At 38.6% G+C, this 19,585-nt stretch overlaps 1 protein-coding gene across 2 annotated transcripts in view; it reads left to right on the top strand.

The window, feature by feature from the left end:
* Positions 1-15,922, top strand: part of LOC109853374 (lachesin-like) — a 55,116-nt gene extending 39,194 nt beyond the window's left edge. Inside the window, exons 5-11 of one of the 2 annotated variants that reach the window (XR_002250107.1) lie at positions 280-363; positions 3,234-3,357; positions 5,450-5,587; positions 5,700-5,822; positions 7,496-7,666; positions 9,387-10,271; positions 11,046-15,922. Coding sequence is in view for 1 of the 2 variants with exons in the window: in XM_020425443.1 (XP_020281032.1) it covers positions 280-363; positions 3,234-3,357; positions 5,450-5,587; positions 5,700-5,822; positions 7,496-7,666; positions 9,387-9,688 (942 nt within the window). In the remaining variant the exon portion in view is untranslated. Of the gene's footprint in view, positions 1-279; positions 364-3,233; positions 3,358-5,449; positions 5,588-5,699; positions 5,823-7,495; positions 7,667-9,386 lie in introns of both variants that reach the window. The other variant, XM_020425443.1, reaches the window with a different exon arrangement.
* The last annotated feature ends 3,663 nt before the right edge of the window (positions 15,923-19,585 follow it).

Consider the following 19,585-nt stretch of genomic DNA (forward strand, 5'->3'; position numbering starts at 1 on the left):
TCATCATTGCATTAATTATGTGTTAATTAACATTCGTAAAGCCAATTGTGAAAAACTTAACTTTGAATGAAGCCAAGCCACGTAAAGCAACGTTTGCGTTTAAATGATTGCGCTGTATTTAAAGTAGACGTATTTTATTACAAAATCAAAATAAACTTGTTAGAGAAAAATGTAAACTATAAAATAAAGATTGTTAACAAAACAAAATGTGCGTAAAGTCCCGCTGATATTTTCGCGTTTTAAGTTTGCTGCTAACCCTAAGTCATCTTTTTCCTTCAGACAGGTATGCTGTCAATTGTTGAACCACCTGATTTCGACCCTGAGGCTACATCGGGCGACGTAATGGTGGGCGAGGGCAGTCAGGTAAATATCTTCCTTCATTCTCTAGGTTTTTTATTACAATTTTGTTACATTATTATTATTGTATAATTTAGAAAGTAGATTTAATTTAGATCAGATATTGCATTTTACAGATAGTTAACTTTCGATTTAATCGAAGAATTTGCTTGTTCTGGCGGGAATAAATTCGCGAATAAATATGCCAGGAAGAAAGATGCTCCACAGCGCGCGACTAGACCGAAGGTCGTTAAATAATTTACTCCGCGCAGAAGCTGTCATGAATAAACGAAGGTTTATTACTTACAAATGTAGGCTGATTTACGTGTGTAGTAAATTATCAGGCCAACGTTATTCCGCGTGATTCATGCTGGAGAAATCTATATTGGAGAACGCGGTGTATTGCAATACACCACGAGTGCAATGCACTATTCGGAACGGCCGAGCTCACAAATAACTTGCAACTTTGCCTATTTGTCGTCATTAACGTCTTAACCACGAGATTGGTATTACCGCCAAGATACTTAAATCAAATTAAATATACATTATCTGTAAATAGATTTTATTCTTTTTTTCACTGTGAATAACCATAATAAACCAAAAACAATTTTGCTGTACATTTTATTATAATTTCATAATAAACGATTCCGCGCGACTACAGTATGCAACACCTGTTGCCCCCCAAGAGATGCTTCACCATTACATTGTCATGAAGCCAACTTGTAATTTTTATTAAACCTGTACGTTTATTATTAACAACTTAAATTTGAATTATTATTGTCGCGCTCATTATTACGAAAAGTAAAAGAAGGCGCTGCCTTTTTCATTGATTATGTATTATTCTTAAAAAAAATATAACACTGCGTGTCACATGTACTCGCAATTAGATGTTCATTAAGTAAAAGTTGCAATTAATTTGTTTACTTCAATGATTCGGAAAATAATTACGAAAATGCGATAGCGACATACGCACGTTACAAGCGGTGCTTGGACTGGATGCTGTAAGTAAGCCATCAGTGAAAATAAGTGACCTGTTGCTCACAATTCATATTCCGTGGCAGCCGTGCAATTTGCGCGAATACCTCATCTCATCCTCGCGTTTTTCCGCGCGCATGGCCGACGGTGTCGCTCGAGTAAAGAATATTGCGCTTCTCTCAGAATGTCTGACAGGACGCTTTTACGAAGAGGCGACAGCTCTGCACGCGGAGCCACCAACCCGTGGGCCATTTTAAACTTTGAAATTATACCGGGCACATCGCGCGAGTCCTCCCATTATAAGCTGCCGCGGTTGGCATACTGAAAATTGTACTGCTGTCAGCTCGTATAAGGCACTTTCCATTTCTTTTGACAAGATTGCCGGGACATGCGTCTAAGTATCGCGCTTTTGTTATTGTAATGAAATCGTACATCGTGGTTTTCTAGTGTGTGTGATATGTATCTGCTCTTCATTTGAACAACTTTAATCAATACAATACGCAATATCCAGCAACAATGGAGATGTTATACGGGCGATAGTTTCGAAACACGGCTGTTAGTCCTTTGCGCTATTGTTCAAAAAATGCTGGAATTTTCGTTTCACAAAATAAATGCTATAGGTAAAGTTGATAAAAAATTGAAATTTTAATCGACATTCGGAGGTTTGTGAATTCGTTTCCTGACAGAAACTAACTGAATCTATCAAGATAAATAAGTAATTTCGACGAACCATAACAGTTGTGTGTTGTTATTAACGTTGCGCGCCTCCTGTGTGTTGCTCGAATTCTCTCGTGAAAATTTCAAAACCTGAAAACTCCAAACTTGCAGATTTTTTATGGAACTCCACGTTGCGCAAAGCGATGTTTTTAATCTGCTACTTGAATAAATTTCAATAAATATCAATATATATATAATATGGAATGATAGCGATATCACGTTTAAAATATCTGTTTTCAATCTCGATTCAAAGTTGATAAGATTCTTTGAATCTGGCGGAAGACAAGATTCTCTTTTTGCAAATTTACTCAAATTCTTCCGAAACGATATTTTCCAAAGAATGTTTAATATTGCGTGTAGGAATTGTGTACATTCCTTCTGAATTACAATGGTGCAATAACTTCCGTTACATTTCATAACGTGATGTTCCCATGTATATAAACGTCAGATATTGCAAGCGTGTCAGTAGAGCGTGATCCAACAGACAGTACAGTATTCTGCGACACGTGTCGTGTCGTTAATTGTCAACCTGCCGCTTATATTTTCCATTGTGGAGACACACAGATATTCATTTCGCGGCACGTGTTTCGCAATTCGTCGAGAGAAATGAATTCGTCGTGTGATCTCTCGTTCGTTTTGAATATATCCATAATTCTGTAACTGATGAGAACTAGACCGATATTCATAATTGATGGATTTGAACGCGGAAACACGCTATTGACACATTTTTGGAGACCGCCGAACGACGCAACCGACGTCCAGCTTTGTCCAAAAATAGTTCAGGATCGCTCGATTATTGAAGCTGTCCAAAAGCGAAAACCATCGTTAAATCGAACATCCGTTAACGAGAATTCGAGGAAGTATGATAAAAATTGACCGCGCTAGTGCAACAGAATACAAGTAACCTTCTCTCTCCTCTGCCTCTTCTCTCCGTTAAAAATCCCTCGGCACATCGCGGCGTCGGGACTGGATATTTCATGCCTTTCGCGACCATAGATTCGTTTTCCGCTCGAGTATCCGTGCCATGCCGCCATTGTTCCGGACAAGCGTCCTCGCGCGTACGTGTTTTACATAGCGACAGAGGCCGTGCGCGCGCGTCTCGCTCTCCTTTATTCCACCAAATATATTTGGATGAAGCACGGCATTAGTGGAGTGCAATAACGAACTCGCTTCTCTTTATAATTCCGGTTTCATAACACGTACAGGTGAAGTTAACGTGCCGGGCGAGAGGCGTACCCCCGCCGCGCGTATCTTGGCGCCGAGAAGACGGCAAGAACATTATAATTCGGGAGCCATTTGCAGGAAGCACCCAGAACCAGAAGTCTCAGGGTAAGATTTAATATAGATGACACGCCCGCGCGCCGCACAGTCGTTTTGCCGATATATAGAACGCCAAATGTACAATTATGTTTTCCGTAAGAGGCGCGCGCAGAACGCGCGATCTCGTTGGTATTCAAATTTCCTCATTACGAATCGCGCTTCCGGACTTTAAGACAAATTTTAGCCGGAAACCGATTCAGAGAGTTGATGCTCCGGGATGATGATGCCTTCGACCGCGGATTCGGTTGAATGGACGGCTGTCGTCGTTCCGCCGACTCTGTTAAGTGTTAATATTCAAAATTTCATCACGTCTAATATCAGACCAATTACCTGCAACGCGCGAGTCTGATTTCATCGAGAATTTTTCATGTAATTTATATGCTCGTATTAAGAAAAAAATCGATGCTTTCATCTTCGACTTCCCGAAATATAATACAATTCTTGTATATTCCGTAACGGAAACGATAGCAGTCGTAAAATGGGCGGATACAACGAGAAGCGAACCGCCTTGCCCTCGTAGCGCCGGTTCCGGCTAAACGACGTATTTAGTATTCACTTCAGCGTGGTGTTACTAATAGCAGGCAAATTTCGCTGTACTGTCGCGGTCCGTGGCAAGGATACGCACGCCACGCTGCAGCACATGCCAAGCGCGATCCCTGCAAGCAATCCGACTCGGCGGCTTATTGTCGGTACTACAATCGCAGTGATTATCGGAGTCATGCTTAGAAAAAGTTTGCATTAGTCTCACGATCACAATAATTTAATTAGCACGTTGTGCAAACATCTGTATTTGTACGTTAGGATAGAAAACTAAGCGAGTGAAAAATGAAAGAAAATAAATAAAAACACAAAATTGTCAGATTTAAACGTGGAACGTGGTTCTCCAAAACTATATTTCTCTTTGCAAATGTATGATTTTAATTTGTATTTGAATGCTTTATTTATATTTCCGGCGATACAATATTCTTTTCGGAAAAAATTAGTAATCCGCGAGCAAAGAGAACAATGAAAGAATTACTTTTAAAAGACATCGGCGTTCACTGAATGAAGAACGAGTCGCGTGTTGTTCGCGGGAATTCATGGTGCTTCAGTTAAGTTTCCAACGCAACGAAAGACGCAAGCAAAACACAGAGAGACACTTACGTTGGTTCTGTGTAATTAATTCGCGAGATGGAAAACACGGGCACGTCTCAAGATCTTTGGGAAAATCAATGTTTTTGTGAGCTAAACTACGACGTAACGTAACAAGGCCGCAGGTGAAGATGGTTCCGTGCGTTTGCTTGCGATATTTCGCGGTAAGGAACAGCTACAGGTGCAACAAATTGCCCGCGCTCATCTTATCCATGTACGCCACTTTGTTGTTTGTATTTGAATATATTCAAGAGTGTATTCAGAAATGAGTGATATGATGTATCTCTTTTTCAACTCTAATTTTTTTAGAACTGTTTTTAACAATAATTCACACAAATCTGAGCGTGTCAGTTTATATTTAACACATTTTTCAGTATTCTTTTACAATCACAAAATGTATGAATAAATTGTGTGATTAAGAATTTGTATTAAAAATATGGAACGCAAAATGTAACATGTAAAAATGCAACATGCGTAACACGCTTCGTAATAAAATATTGGGAAAGCATAATTAGCGTGAATATAATATTATTAAAGGCGCGTTTGTCGTTTTATTGATTATCGACTGTCGCTTTTGTATCGGGTTATTCACTTTACGTTCTTTTCCTGTTCATCTATATTAATGGTTGTTGTGCATTACATAATAATAACCGGAGATACAATAAGTTGTCAACTAGAGTATATCTATATTTTTTCTATAATATAAAAAATATCTCTCTTAATTAGTATAATTTTCAGAAAATATCTTTATACTAGAAAAATTGAACGCGCTTACATTGACTATTAATTTTTCCTGATTATTAGGTTATTTGTTAAACTGAAATATTACGAGTTAATATACGCATATGTGTATTAACATTCTGTCCTGTAAATATAAATTTTTATATGCTAAATAGCTAGATTCTAGGTATGTCCTAATATGTTAAATATCGTTGATTTTAATGCTCTCATTGTTCTTATAATCGCGCAGTAACTTCCGTGTCTGAGGTTTCCGGCGAAGAATTGAAACTGACGAAAATCTCGAGGACCGACATGGGAGTTTATCTGTGCATCGCCAGCAACGGGATTCCGCCCGCGGTCAGCAAACGTATTTCCATCAATGTTCATTGTGAGTAATAGTGATTACCGTTCGAACCGATATCGAACGGATATTGTGTACTTCGATTCCTCTGTTCCGCACGTAGAAATTCACAACTATATCTTCGGATTTTGCTTTACAGTCCCGCCGGTGATTCACGTACCCAATCAGCTGGTCGGGGCGCCCTTGGGGACCGACGTAGTACTCGAATGTTTCGTTGAGGCGTCTCCGAAATCGATTAACTACTGGGTCAAGGACCCTACGGGTATGCAATATTTGGTTATTCAAGAAAATACTTTTGATACGCTCTCTAAGTATCGAATAATGCAAACCTGTAATATTTATAAATTAGATAATAAAACTTACAATAAGTTGTAATTTCATACAATTTTTTTTCAAACAATTGTTTTTTAATTTTTGCTCTTGATCTAGTTGATAAAAGAGTTGAAATGTTATAATATATGTAATGTTATAATATATGTAATGCTAATATATGTGTATATATATTCTCAGATATTTCTGTGTGTAGCAAATTGTATTAACAATTAATTCCTTGTTTTTTTTTCTATCAACACATTAATTTTATTATCTACTGGTAAAGTTAATACAAGACATTTTTGTACTGTTTACATTTCATCGCAAAATGAATCACAAGTAAAATTATCATACATTCACACAGCTATGTTTGAGCAAAATAGTTGCAGTTTTAGCTGGCACACTGTTCGCCACAAGTACAGTGCGTTGCAGCGATTGGTTTGTTAACTAATTACCGACTGTAACTAGCGGAGAAATGTTCAAACGTTAATTACTCTGGCAAGACAAATCCGATTATGGACCGTACTTTAGTTTAGGCGATTCCGATACCAAGCGTGTCGTTGTATTCTCGTGTCGTCAGCTTCGAGAAACTTACTCATATAATTGGAAACATGTTCTAAGCTTGTATGAATAAGCAACAATGCAAAGAGATTCGTTATACCTGTATCTCTTTGTACAAACACTGGCATATCGAAGCGTACGTAACTTTTCTTTAAAAATACATACGAAAAACTATTTCTAGCGTAAACTAAATAAACAAAAGATACAATTATTTTAATATATTGTGAACGATGCGATGTTTCAACCAGCGACATATCTTAACAACGTGTAATAACTTCAGTTCGCGAAATATCTTTCTGAAGAAAACTTTATGGAATAGATATAAGAGAGAATACTACTTATCCAGACTCGCGGAAATATTCCCGCGGTGAATTTTGCCTCGCAGAAGAGCCAGACGTCCTCTCAGTTTAACACACGCTCAGCCGAAGAGAGTTCCCCGCCCCAATGCACTCGTATGCAATTTCATCTCGCGTGGAAGATACCTTTCACTTGTTTCCCATTATACGCAACTGTTTCAACGTGTAATAAGAAAGCGTAGCAGGAAACGGCGAGACGTCTTACTTATGTCAAGAGTTATAACTTCTTGCCTTCAGCTATTTAAGTATTTACTGCGCGCGACAAATGAAAATATCTCAGATTTCGACTGAAATGATTCAAGAAACGCATATTTATCGATCTGCTAAAAATATTCGTGACACACAACTTTAGATTCTAATTATTCTATTTTAATGCTATTGTTAGAACAATTAAACGATTGGAATTTGAAGCAAGGATCTGAATTCGAACACTGTTTGCATAATTCTGTTATATTTAGAAAAACAAAATCTGTCTCTATATATAATTTCAATCTCTTTACTTTGGCGCGTGAAACATTAACTCTCTAAATTGTTTTATGTAAAACTGTAATAAATGTTTTTTTTTTCTTTCTATATCGTTATCGCACTGCAATTTATAAAAATGTTGGGCGCAAACTCGAGAAAAAAATAACGACGAGAAGTAACGTTTCTTTTCTCCACCGGAATCAAAATAATCAACCATGATCTTTACTTTGTCTTTCTGAAGGTGCGATGATACTATCCAGCGTCACGTACGACGTACAGACACAGAACAAGTCGCCGTTCGAAGTCCGGATGACTCTCACCATCCGGAATCTGCAGAAACACGACGTGGGAACGTACCGGTGCGCGGCCAAAAATTCCCTCGGCGAGGTCGAGAGCAGTATTCGATTATACGGTGAGTACACAGTGCGTTTTTGACCGTTATCAAACGAAGTTTTCCCGGGAAGCCCATAAAGAATACTTAATTCGATTACTCGACGAAACGCAGCCAAAACGGGGAGAGAATTGTGTTATCCACGTTGCATTTCGTTTCAATGCACGTGTACATTTGCGGATAATCCCGATTTTTCAGACTTACTCTCTACTCTCTTTTTCTTTTGAGTGGTCCCTCTCGTAACACTAGGGATTAAGATTCGTACCGTGAAATAAAACTTGCGAATAGATTTGCAGATAATTACACAGAAGAGATCGACGGTTTGCATTGCACATCGTAAATGAATTATAGTGCCGAGATTAATTTTTTGCATGACCGCGGTCTACAATATTATTATTTTTAAAACAATAGCGCTTCTCTTTATCTTCAACGCGAGATTTATTGATGTGCTTTTATTCGAAAAAGCCAAAGACTGTATGTCATAAAAAAAATATGTTCCATAAAGAAAATATGCTTTTAGAGCACATCAATGGGCGTCAATACGCAGCCGCGAACAAAACGATCCTAAATGCATTCGGATGACACAAAGCCCTCGACTTCTCGCGATAAACGACTTACCACGCGTGGAAACCACGGCTTTTTATCGCGCGTCGTTACACATCGTATCTTGCAAACTGTCAGCACGGGATAAGAAGTAAACTTTGCTCTCGCGTGCGACCTATTATTCCTGCTTATTGTTACTGCTACGAGGTTAACGAGTTGTCGATACTGACACATCTCAGCATTCAAACTGTTCACTTTAATTTGCTACGTATAAATCTACGCGTTTCTTTTGCTCTGCGACTAAAAAGTGGCACTATAAAAATATAAGGTTTCCTCTTTCTACGCACACAACAAACACGCTTCGCGTTTTACAAGCATCGTCACTTTGCGGACAAAACCTCGGAGAATCTATCTCTATATCAGAGACAGACGCCTTTCGGTCAATCCTCATCGTTTCGCGCAACGTCGGATTTCTCGGCTGGCTCGCAGCTCTCCCAAGGTGCAAGGAAGTCGGAAAGGGTGAGAAGATAAGGTATGAGGTGAGCGCAGTACATCTCCGTTTCGCGCATTCGTAAATCGTCGCGTGTTATCGACCCATCGATTTCGAGAGGGCGATGTCTCCATCCGGTGCGGTGGACGTAAGAGCGACATATTTGCGTACACGAATTTAAAGGTGATGACGATACAAAAAATGGCTTCACCTTTATTCACATCTCTAGATGCTAACAGAATTCTCTTGTAAACACGAGAATTTAAAATTCGCTAAAATATATAGTCTTATCGATCTTTTCACCGAGAGACAATTTTCTGGAGACTCATCAGGAAAATACTCTTCTATAAAGTTTAATAGAAACTTTCCGAACCACACTGTATATGTACGGTGTACACGCACATGTCCATCCCCGATATTAAATTCTCTACTTGAGAACAACATACATGTGTGTGTGTGTATGTGTAAAGTTTTCTTATCTTTATCTCCGTGCGTCCTTTACTGCTAAAGGCCTGACCTCTTTTCCTTTATTCAGGGATCGAACTCCCAATGGAGAAAGTTTGTAGCGTCAGAATTTTTGGATAGGTGCCAATAAATTTGCAACGTTATTTTCGGAAACAATGCAAGAGTAAAATGTTTAGTAACATTTTTCTAATGGGATTGTTTCTGCTCTTGATCAAAACCGTGCTTTTTTTCTCGCTGTTCCAGAGATATCTGGCTCGGAGAAGATGCAGACGAAGACTTCGGCGCCGTTCTACGACGAGGAAGACGAGACGGTGTACGGCTCGGCGGAGTACGACAAAACGGAAAACAAGTCGCCGACAGTGGACAACACGGTTCACGGCCACATGGGTTATCCGCTCGTCACGCCGTTCTCCACGATCGGCAAGAAACGACCTTCGGTCAACGTTGTCAGTTCGGCCGGTGATCCTTATCCACAGGTTCTATCCATCGTTCTGTCATCGCTAGTGCCAGTGATCTCTGTTTGCCGAAGATGGTGGTGGTGGTGATGGTGAGAAACGGAAGAGATTCAAAAAATTCTAAAAAAAAAGAAAAACTGAGTCGAAACACTCATTGTTATCGCATGTCATTCGTCATCACGCAATTTTGGCAACGGCATAAATTTAATTCTTTCAATGTTTTATATGCAATTGCTAATCGCGTGCAATGATCAAAGATTCAAATTAATTTCTATTAAATTTAAGATAGTTTTTTTTAATGCTACAGTTTTTTCTTAATGCTATTCTTTGGGCGTGAACTTTTTCAATTTGAACTGATTAGCGAGAAAGTATCGCACAAAACGTATTGTGCGACACTTTACAAATTTTATGTCTGCACTCAGCAAGAAGAAACGCCCGGAAATCTTCATTTACTATTCAGTACCTTACTCGATTCTACGTGGCAAAAAACAACTTTGAATGAGCTTAAGTCGCCGCCGTTGACGACGACGTATCGTCTTCCCTGAGTGGCTTATTTGTAATTCGTAGACCTAATCAATGGATTGCAAGCTCGCGGAAGAGATAAACCAGAGATTGAAGATCGCGCGGGGCGTATCTTGATTGTTGCTTGATAGTCGGACCAAGAGATCAACCGGTGAGTGACTAAGTTAATTAAATTTGAGAATTAAATCCAGTGTACTTTAAGTTTGTTTTATTTCTGTTACGGTTAACGTTGCTTTGTCAAATTAAATATTTGATTAAGATACGCCCTGTAAATAAGTGTCCAAAAATAATTAATTAATAGTATATAACAAAAAAACATTGATGGACGCAAATAGTAGAAAAAATGACAACGAAGCGGTAGAGGCCGAAGAGCAGATATAAATGAATAGAACAACAAGGGAGAAAAGATATGTATATATATATATCTTGCGATGATAGTCGCGCGGATCAGAGAGCCGAAGATTCGTAACCTCGCATTTTCGGCGGCAATAAATCTGCGTGATGTGTATATATGTACGTGTATTATATACGGGCACGCTCGCACGCGTATATATGTGCATACTAACACGTCAGGGTAACTAATACGTTCGTGCCACCTTCCTCCTCATCCTTCCGCTGCGCTCCCCTTTAAATCGCGTGCGAGCGGCGTAGCATTCCGTAGATAGATAGCTCCCGTGATCACGCCGATGTAATAGAATATGTATGTCGCGATTTAAAGAGCATCGAAAGCTTTAAACGAGTTTGGCTCGGAAGTAGCCAAGACGCCGTATTGCGTCCGCCTCGATGTGGACACTCCTGATTTCGGACCAATCGATTGCGGACGAGCGGTTCGAAGTTGTTCGCCACTTCCGCTACGATCACAGAGATGTGCGATCGGGTTTGTATTTTCTTTGATGAAGATGTGTGCTTTCCTTTTTCTTTGCAGATTATATTGTTCACTCGAGAATCTTTTTAAGGCACTCCCAGCAATAGCTCTCCAGACAATAATTCCGCAGTCAACATTAAGTAAGATTTTTGAAGAACATTTATTTCCTACTTTCCGAATGCGATTCTCGATATCAAAACACCCCGATAACAGTGAAGAGTTGTTTTCAATGATTGTTCACTTGAGAGTTTTGCTTTTGAGTATTCGATATTAAAAGTTTTTGGTTAAAATACAATCAAACGATATTCACGGAATAGTTACTCGAGAACTTCATTCTTTTGCAGCAACTATCAATCATATGGCTCTTGATTTAAGCTTAACTTAAAAACAAATCTCTTCTTTCTTGGAAGATATTCTTTTTTTTAGAACAAAAGATTAAACAGATAATATATAGGTAATGAAAACTTATTTATAAAAATTTACGTTTAAATAAACATCGTCATGCAAATTTATAAGAGCAATTCAATCAAAACGCACTGAACATCAATAAAAAATTTTAAATAGCGCAATTGTTTTGCAATTAAGTACCGATGTTTGATCGTGTTCGGTGTGAGCGAAACAACTAAATAAATGTTCGATATACTACGGCGGCGATTCTCTTTTTAACGCGAGTGCTTCAAGTAAACGTGCATATGTGAGAGAAAGAATGTGTGTATAAGTGATAGAGAAAGAGAGAGAGAAAGAGAGACAGACAAGATACTAATTATATTTTTATATTTGAATAATAACAATGCTTACGTTTCGTATCGATAGACTTTTTAATTACGTCGGAGTTTCATCCAGTCCTTTTACTTTTTGACGTTCGGTTTTCACAGAAGTATTTCTAATTAGACCTATACAACAACGAACGTTGTAACATAATGGCGTGTTAAAGTTAATTCCAGCTTTGTTTGTGAATTTCCGTCCCGTCATTCTCGGGCGCAGATCCACAAAGTACAGCTGGCACGGTCGTGGAAAGATAATAAAATCGATTGCATAGATTGCCACGCACCGCTCACTACGACAATATCGTATTCACTTGCTAAATAAATCGAGCACGAACCACTCGGTTTTGGAGTTTTATGGCGACTGAAATTGCGTCTCGTTACGCTTCGCGGTTCGTTTTCGGAACTCACCGACAGCTCTCTCGCGCAGGAGGTACCCAATCGTACGTGCCCAATCTCCGGTCAAATCTATTTTTATTCTTGCGTCTCTCGATCGATTTGTTCTTCGCGATAGCTCTAGTCGCATTTAATAACTCTTAAATACCGATTGTTTTTTTGTTGTCATGCGAAACACGAAGGGAAAGTTAATCCTTTCACTATCCTATCGAATTTCAAAGTGAACTATAACAAAGCCGTAGATCTATGCCGTAGATCGTACACATAGTTTCGAAATAACGATGGCGATGGAAAAAAATCCGTTTCAATGACGAGATGGATACAATGTTTAAGCTAGCATCGTTTTAAATTATATAACAAAATAAATACAAATTTAATTAAGAGAATTTCCAAAACTGTTATATATATATATTTTTTATTTTTTATCGTTAGGTTCACGAGATTTCGCTGAATTATCACATCTGATAAACTTGTCGCTTGCAACGAGCTCTTCAATTAACCAATGGCTCTTTGCGCTTTCGATATAATATGCGAACGTGCCACATTCGTCACTACAGCTCACGTCGAAATGGGCAGTCACAAAAAAATGCCGCTTGCGCGAAGCGTACCTCAAGCGTCCTCACGAGAGTCAATGAATGGTCGCTCTCCCTCTCTTTCATAGTAACCAAAAAAAAAGAGGCGAGAGAAAAAATTGCGAGTTTTTCCCTTGCCAACCCAAATCGCGCTCGTTTGCGACACGTCGACTCAGTCCGCGCCGAGCGTGTTCCCTCTTATTTCGCCGAAGGGAATCCTCATTCCGGAACGATTATCGTCTCTCTTTCTATGACACGACGGTGAGGAACGAAGGAGAGGCGGATCCGTCTCTCTCGGTCACCGTGAGAAATTATAAGGGCGAATCCGCCTTTAAGGACTGGAAGAAGATCTTAGTTCCTCCATAAATAAACACAACTGCCCGCGCAGCTGGTGCGGACGTAATTCATCGTGAATTAATTTAAGGGCCACCGCCGCGTTTCCATCCCTCCGTTCTCTTGCCACCACTTCCGCCGCCATCGCTTTCATTAAAAGGCCCGCCGCCGTGCCGCGCCATTTGGCGGCTCTCTCGCTTTATGCTGATTTTATTTCCCTTCTTTCGCGAACTCGGGCAGCATCCACCGGGTAATTGTGCGGTATTATTATCCGCCGTGGCTCTCAGTGTCCGTGAACGACCGCGTGAGATACGACCCATCGAACCAAGCGGGAGTTGCCGAAGTGAGGAGAAGATTTCACGGTTCGCTGGAGGTGCTGCACATCTCTTCTGTCGTCCTCGCTTCCATTTCTATTCTCGTCGTCGTAGTCGTCGTCGTTGTCGTTGTCGTTGTCGTCGTCGCCGTCGCTGTCGCCGTCATCGTTGTCGCGATGCCCTACGACGCCGACGACTCCTTCGTACGACTTCCAAACGGGCTTACCAGTCCGTTTGAACTACGGCGTGAAGTCGTCTCTGTAAAGTTACAGCTACAGTTGCACAGAGCGTACCTCTTTGCACCGGCCGTCTCTCCGTATGGCCGCTCGTAGATTTTGGCCCCCCTCGGCCGTTTGCTTAATCCTCGCCGGTTACGCTTATTAAAGTTCCGAGAGGTACGACGTGTAAGCCCGTCGTCGGGGTGCGGTATATATGTACAGAGAACGCGGAACGCGGATAGTTACGTACGCGCGCTGACTTGCACGGCGGTTGGTTTATCGCGTCCCTCGCAGTCCGTTCGTTTCATTGTTTCGAGACGTAAAGTATAGTTTCACAAGTGCATGTTGCGCGTTGCAACGAAAACACGACATATTACAACATCGGTTGTTCTCCGAATTTTAGCTGTTTGTGAATTACTAGATGTATTATATGTTTTAAATAACAGTTTTATTTTTTATTAATGTGTCTTGCACAATATATCCTCTGTTAATATATCTTCTTTTGATTCAATGCCTCGAACATTGATATATTGAAGCGTTTTAATTGCCGGGTAATTTTCAGATTTCTCTGTGACACGATCGAATAGTTTCGAGAAGTTTGTTTTGAATGAATCTTAAGTAGGTCGATTAAAGTCTGGTGTAAAGTTTCGAGAACCTTCCTAGAAGAAGAAGAATTAACAACTTTCTCTTTTTTCTGTGTGAATTATTGTCTTTTTGAATTGTTCTTTTTTTTAGCATTTACACGGGGAGAGACAATTTGATGCTATTTTAATTTCCTAATATAAATTTTATTTTCTTTTTTTGCTTTAATCATGGATTGATATTTCCATAAATTATTTTTGCACAGCAGTCGATACGCTATATATGTGATTTCTGGACTATATTTTTTGTTTTGTTAGTACATCGGCGCTTATCTTTTTCATGCTTTTTTTATTTGGTGTTTTGCAACATATCTTGCTGTTGGAGCTGTTAGTTTCTTTGCGTTTATCAAGTCGTAAATTATATCACATCTTTCTTATTAAACAAAAATACTGTTGTGAAAAAGTCTTGAACACTTGTTTCAGAACTTCGTAGGTTTTAGCCGTGACGGACACGTTGCGAGGATATTTGCTTCCTTCATATTCCTAAATGCGCCGAATAATTCGATTCCGCGCTTATTTTCTGAATTTTATCTTTGAGTTTTGGTGACGGGGTCAATATCAGAATATAGTTTCTCAGAAACCGAAATGTATTATGGATGTCGCCCGGGGAAAACATTCCCGCGTGTGAGAGCCACCAATGAATTTTCCACGTAACGGGATATCTACGGTCGCCCTCGAGTAGCCCTCGAAATCCCAAAGACACGTATCTCTCGTCGTACAAGTTACCACTGACGGTTATTTGGCAGCTGTACGTCACTGTCGTCGTTCGGTGCGACTCCTCATTTCTCCTCTCGCGCTTCCGGTTACCTTTCCAGACTGCCACATCAGACAATACAGGAAAAACGAAACTTTCAAATAAAAGCGAAATACTATTAGCAGTATGCATGATGCGCGCACAAAAAAAATGATACTTTACTCTTTTTAAGAAATATATACATATATATAAATATAACTCTCACTCCATATTCTTCTCTTTTCCGGCGCCGCTAAGCTTTAGGAGATTCGCTCTATAAACAGAGGAGCCTGTGTACTATGTACCTTTGTAAGATAATAAAAAACCAAGTTGATAAAATGTGGAAGATGTTCCTTGATTCGGCTCATAATATGAGGTGTTTCAAGAACTAGGTCTTGACAAGAGACCTAGCGATGCAAAAATACGCTCTGAGAATCTTCCAGTTAACGTGCGCTTATGCGCTTCTTGATGAGTGTTCATGAGGCTAAAATAAATTGCAGTGTCGTTGTTCACGAGTGCGAAATCGATTTAACTTGTACATTAAAAAAACATAGTTGCTGCATTGTATGTTGAATAGAACAATTGGTCCACGTGCTAAAAACCCACAGCATATCGTGCAAGTATTATCTTGCAAGTGAGATATACTACTGGTACGAACGAACGTTTGGATGTTGACAATGTGTATCAGTGCGTAAAAGCTATCTTCCTGTATAAACAGAATTTTCGCGAAGTTGTAGCGTTTCGATATGATTCCAGTATTTTTTTTTGCCTGGTGCGCGGTGTGTATAGAACTCGCATAATTTTATATAACTATACGTATGCGATCGATCGTTCTCCAGCGAGAGCGAAAGGTTAATTAAAGCGTCGGCGACAAGTGACGCAGATTGTATAAATATAGTCGTGTAAGAAAGTAGCGGCGAAGTAATTCTGTAAATAATTGTGAACATATTGTAACCAAAAAATATCACGGCGAAATAAAGACAAAGCTTCGTGTTGCATATGAAGCTATATCAATAAATCCTTATGTGTACGTTATTCTGTTATTTTTTTTTATGATACACAATATATTAGATTTTTATAAAAATAATATAATTAAAAAAACCTTATGTTTTTATACATTTACCTGAATATATTTTACATATAATCACGCTTTGATTATGTAAGTTTTGTATAAATGTATTTAGCGTGTATATAAATCTCAAAAATCTGATTTTTTTCTATCAAAATTTTGTAAATAGTTTAGCTTAAAAAGTATCGTCTAAGAAAGATAAAATTGACACTCTTGTAACTGACGATGAGTATCTAAAATTGAAATAATTACCGTAGATATAGAGTTGCAAGTGATCAGTTGAGGTGACATGACACATTATTTCACATTAGTAAACTATCTCCACATTGCACATTCTGCCTTGAATGCACGTATTGATAATTCAATGTACTTCTGGAATTTAATATTGAGTGTACATGCTTTCGCGCGCGCGTAAAGTCAAGCGGAAAAAGAACTCGAGGGATCTTTGCAAATCGACAAAAGGATCCGGGGCGCGAATTCCTTCTCAATCGCGGGAACCGAGAGCGCTCTCGAAACTTTCGTTCGTTAATCTCAAAGAGCTCTTCTTTCTTATCAAGGTAAGTAATATGTTTTACGATACTTTTCCGAACGTAATGGAATCTCACGTCGAGATTAGCAAACGATCAATTTGTTTAGTGTCAATGCTTTACTCTTACAAAGAATTTAGAAGAAAAATCAAAATTTTGAGATACCTATAGAGTATTAATGGAAAAAAATAAACAAGAAATATAAAAGTACGAAAATTAAATGATATTCAAGAAATCCATCACGAGATGTAGTCATCGATACTGGTATGACGTTATAGATCGATGGACGTTTGAGGAACGCGATTCATATCACATATACTTCAGCACAGGAAACACGTTACTTCCAAATATTCGTGTCAGAAATGCGAATTTTTGCGAAGGTGCTTTAAAAATACGTTTATAGAGGACGCACATAAGCGGTTGGTTATTTGGATTTCGACACGCTAGTTACGGTGGTAGAAGAGAGTGAGAAAAAGAAAGACAAGAGTTTAAAAGGGCGGCTACAATGGAAAAATTCGTTCGATATTATTTCAAACTTGTTTGAAACACGAGGTAGATATGTCGGGTTCGCGCGCCCGGTCTCTCACGCACGTGCGGCGTAGGGTAACAGTCAAACACTTGGCACCAGCCGGCGCCGGGTATGTGACATGAATATTTGTTTCTAATAAGATATGCTGCTTCGCCAGCACCATTTGACGCACCTCTCGCCATGCTTACGTTACAACTATTGTTCGCGAGACGGGATCCAATTTTGCAATCGATTTTTCTATGATGCACGGCGAGGAAATTGGATATCGAACTTGTATTTGCACGACTTTAATCTCTGCCATACGGCCAATCGTTCCGGGTTATTGTACGTTACGTTTGCTCGATCAATATGTGTGTGGTAATCTTCATATGTATATTCGGTTCCGCGAGAAAAAAGAGATTTCTCCTTGTCCAGCTGTTAGATCAACATTGACGGTATATAAATTAAGCATTAAAACAAAATACACTGTATAGGTACTACCAATCGGCTTGTCTTTTACGTACCTACTAATTTGAATTTTGTAATCGCTCGTCTCTTTCTGTGCATACATAAAATCGAATTTGTTATAGCTCTTATATCTATTTTTCAAAAAAGTAGATCTTTTATTTTTGCTTCTCAAAATAAGTGTGTCTTATGTACGTATTAACTCTGTAAAATAACTTAATTATATTAATATTTTTTCATGCAAGAGTTTCAAAATATTTTTAATAGCATCGAGCAATAATATTGTTTCGCGTTCATCGATTCTTCGGAGCAACTCATAAGATGATTATCTCATAGACCTGGAAATTCACGAAATTCTACGCACATAGTTTCCCTTATAGCGTACACTCCGTGGAATTTCCCTTCGAGGCATCGACCGGAAATGCTAACAATTGGCGTGCTCGCAACAACTAGAACTAATAATCTCGATCGAGTCTTCCAACTGACACCGGGAATGTTTAATTAAGATTTGTGAATAATTCAGTACACATTGCATAATGTTCTTGCTATTTACTAAGTTTTCGTTAAAAAAAAAAACATATTATCCTGGACATATTAAATTGAATTATTCAGAAAGTCACATAGTTCAGACAAATTTTGTTGCTTTGTATTTCTTTTGTTTTATCTTGAAGATTAAGTTTCGCCGAAACTATTATCCGACATTGGCCGACACTAAATTTGTTGACAGATCAACAGATACACAAAGCACGTAACTTACTGTGAAGATTCGCACAGCGTTTATTTTCGACGTCGCGGCTTTGCGACGTCGTCGAATCTCTTCTTCACCTCCACTTGGATTAGCTAGATACTCTGCTCAGGTGGCGAAAGGAGAGATCACGAGGCTTTTTATGGGAACGCTTCGCGTCGCATTAACGGCGAGATGGATCACGTTCTTCCACGCTCGTAAAGTAATGCGCGCTGGACTTTGTTTAGGTCCTTCGCCGTGAAAGTGCACGTAAGCCGTTCTCTGCCTCTCTATTTTTCACTCTCTCTTTCCTTCTTTTTCTCCCTCACCCTCTGTCTCTCTCTTTCTCTTTCCACATTTCAGCTCTGATCAATCCTCTTTTTTCATGATGGTTTTTTTACGTTTTTCTTTCTCTTCTTTTTATGTATGTTCTCTTTTATATAGAAGGATAGTTCTCGCGCGTCCGACAATCGTCGTTTGGCACGGTCGTCACGGTCGACGGTAGCAAATTGCATCCAGACCCTTTTCCTTTTCTTGATGTTACGCATGCGACGAGTTTGACGCTTCTTCAACGACACGTACGCGAATTCTCGGCTCATTTTGTTCGATTTGATTAACCTGTAACAAGAACAAAGAACTTTGAACAGCAGCTTTTAGAACATATCATTTTACATTTTACATATCTATATAAATATGTAAAATGTGCAAAATTCTAACTTTATAACTTTTGTTTTCCAAAATGTCTTTTCACAATCAATAAGTACATATCATGTTGAAATCTAGTTATAAAGTTTCTTATAATCTTTAACTTCTATCGAGAAAGTTTTAAAATAATAATAATTCTTTATGTAAGTCAATAGAGAAAATCTGATGATTTTTTATAATTTCACACTGATATGCTAAAAATACTCAGAAAAAGAAACTATATTATTTAAAAAGAAAATTGCAATATATATATATATATATGTAAAGTAGTCCACAATGATCAATAAAATGCTTTAAAGATAAAATTTCTCTGGTATTTAATACTCAAATATTCGTCGTACTCATTTATGATTATAAAATAGATGATTCGATTTCTTTCTCATTATAGAAAGGTGCAAGTAGCACGCGTCTTCTATTTGTCATTATATAGAGATTTTTTTCTTGTGTTTCTACTTTTTCAATAACAAATTTGAATGTCAAATTCAGATATGCTTGCACTTTTTAAAAAAACAGATTATTTACATACTTTGTATTCTTTCTTTTCTTAAAAAACCATACTTTATCCACAAAGACGGTCTATTTTGTAAAAGTAAAAAAATAAATTGTAAACTTCTATTTATTAATAAATGCG

Source organism: Pseudomyrmex gracilis, unplaced genomic scaffold (assembly GCF_002006095.1).
Source record: "Pseudomyrmex gracilis isolate BER0280 unplaced genomic scaffold, ASM200609v1 scaffold_47, whole genome shotgun sequence".
NCBI lineage: Eukaryota > Metazoa > Arthropoda > Insecta > Hymenoptera > Formicidae > Pseudomyrmex > Pseudomyrmex gracilis.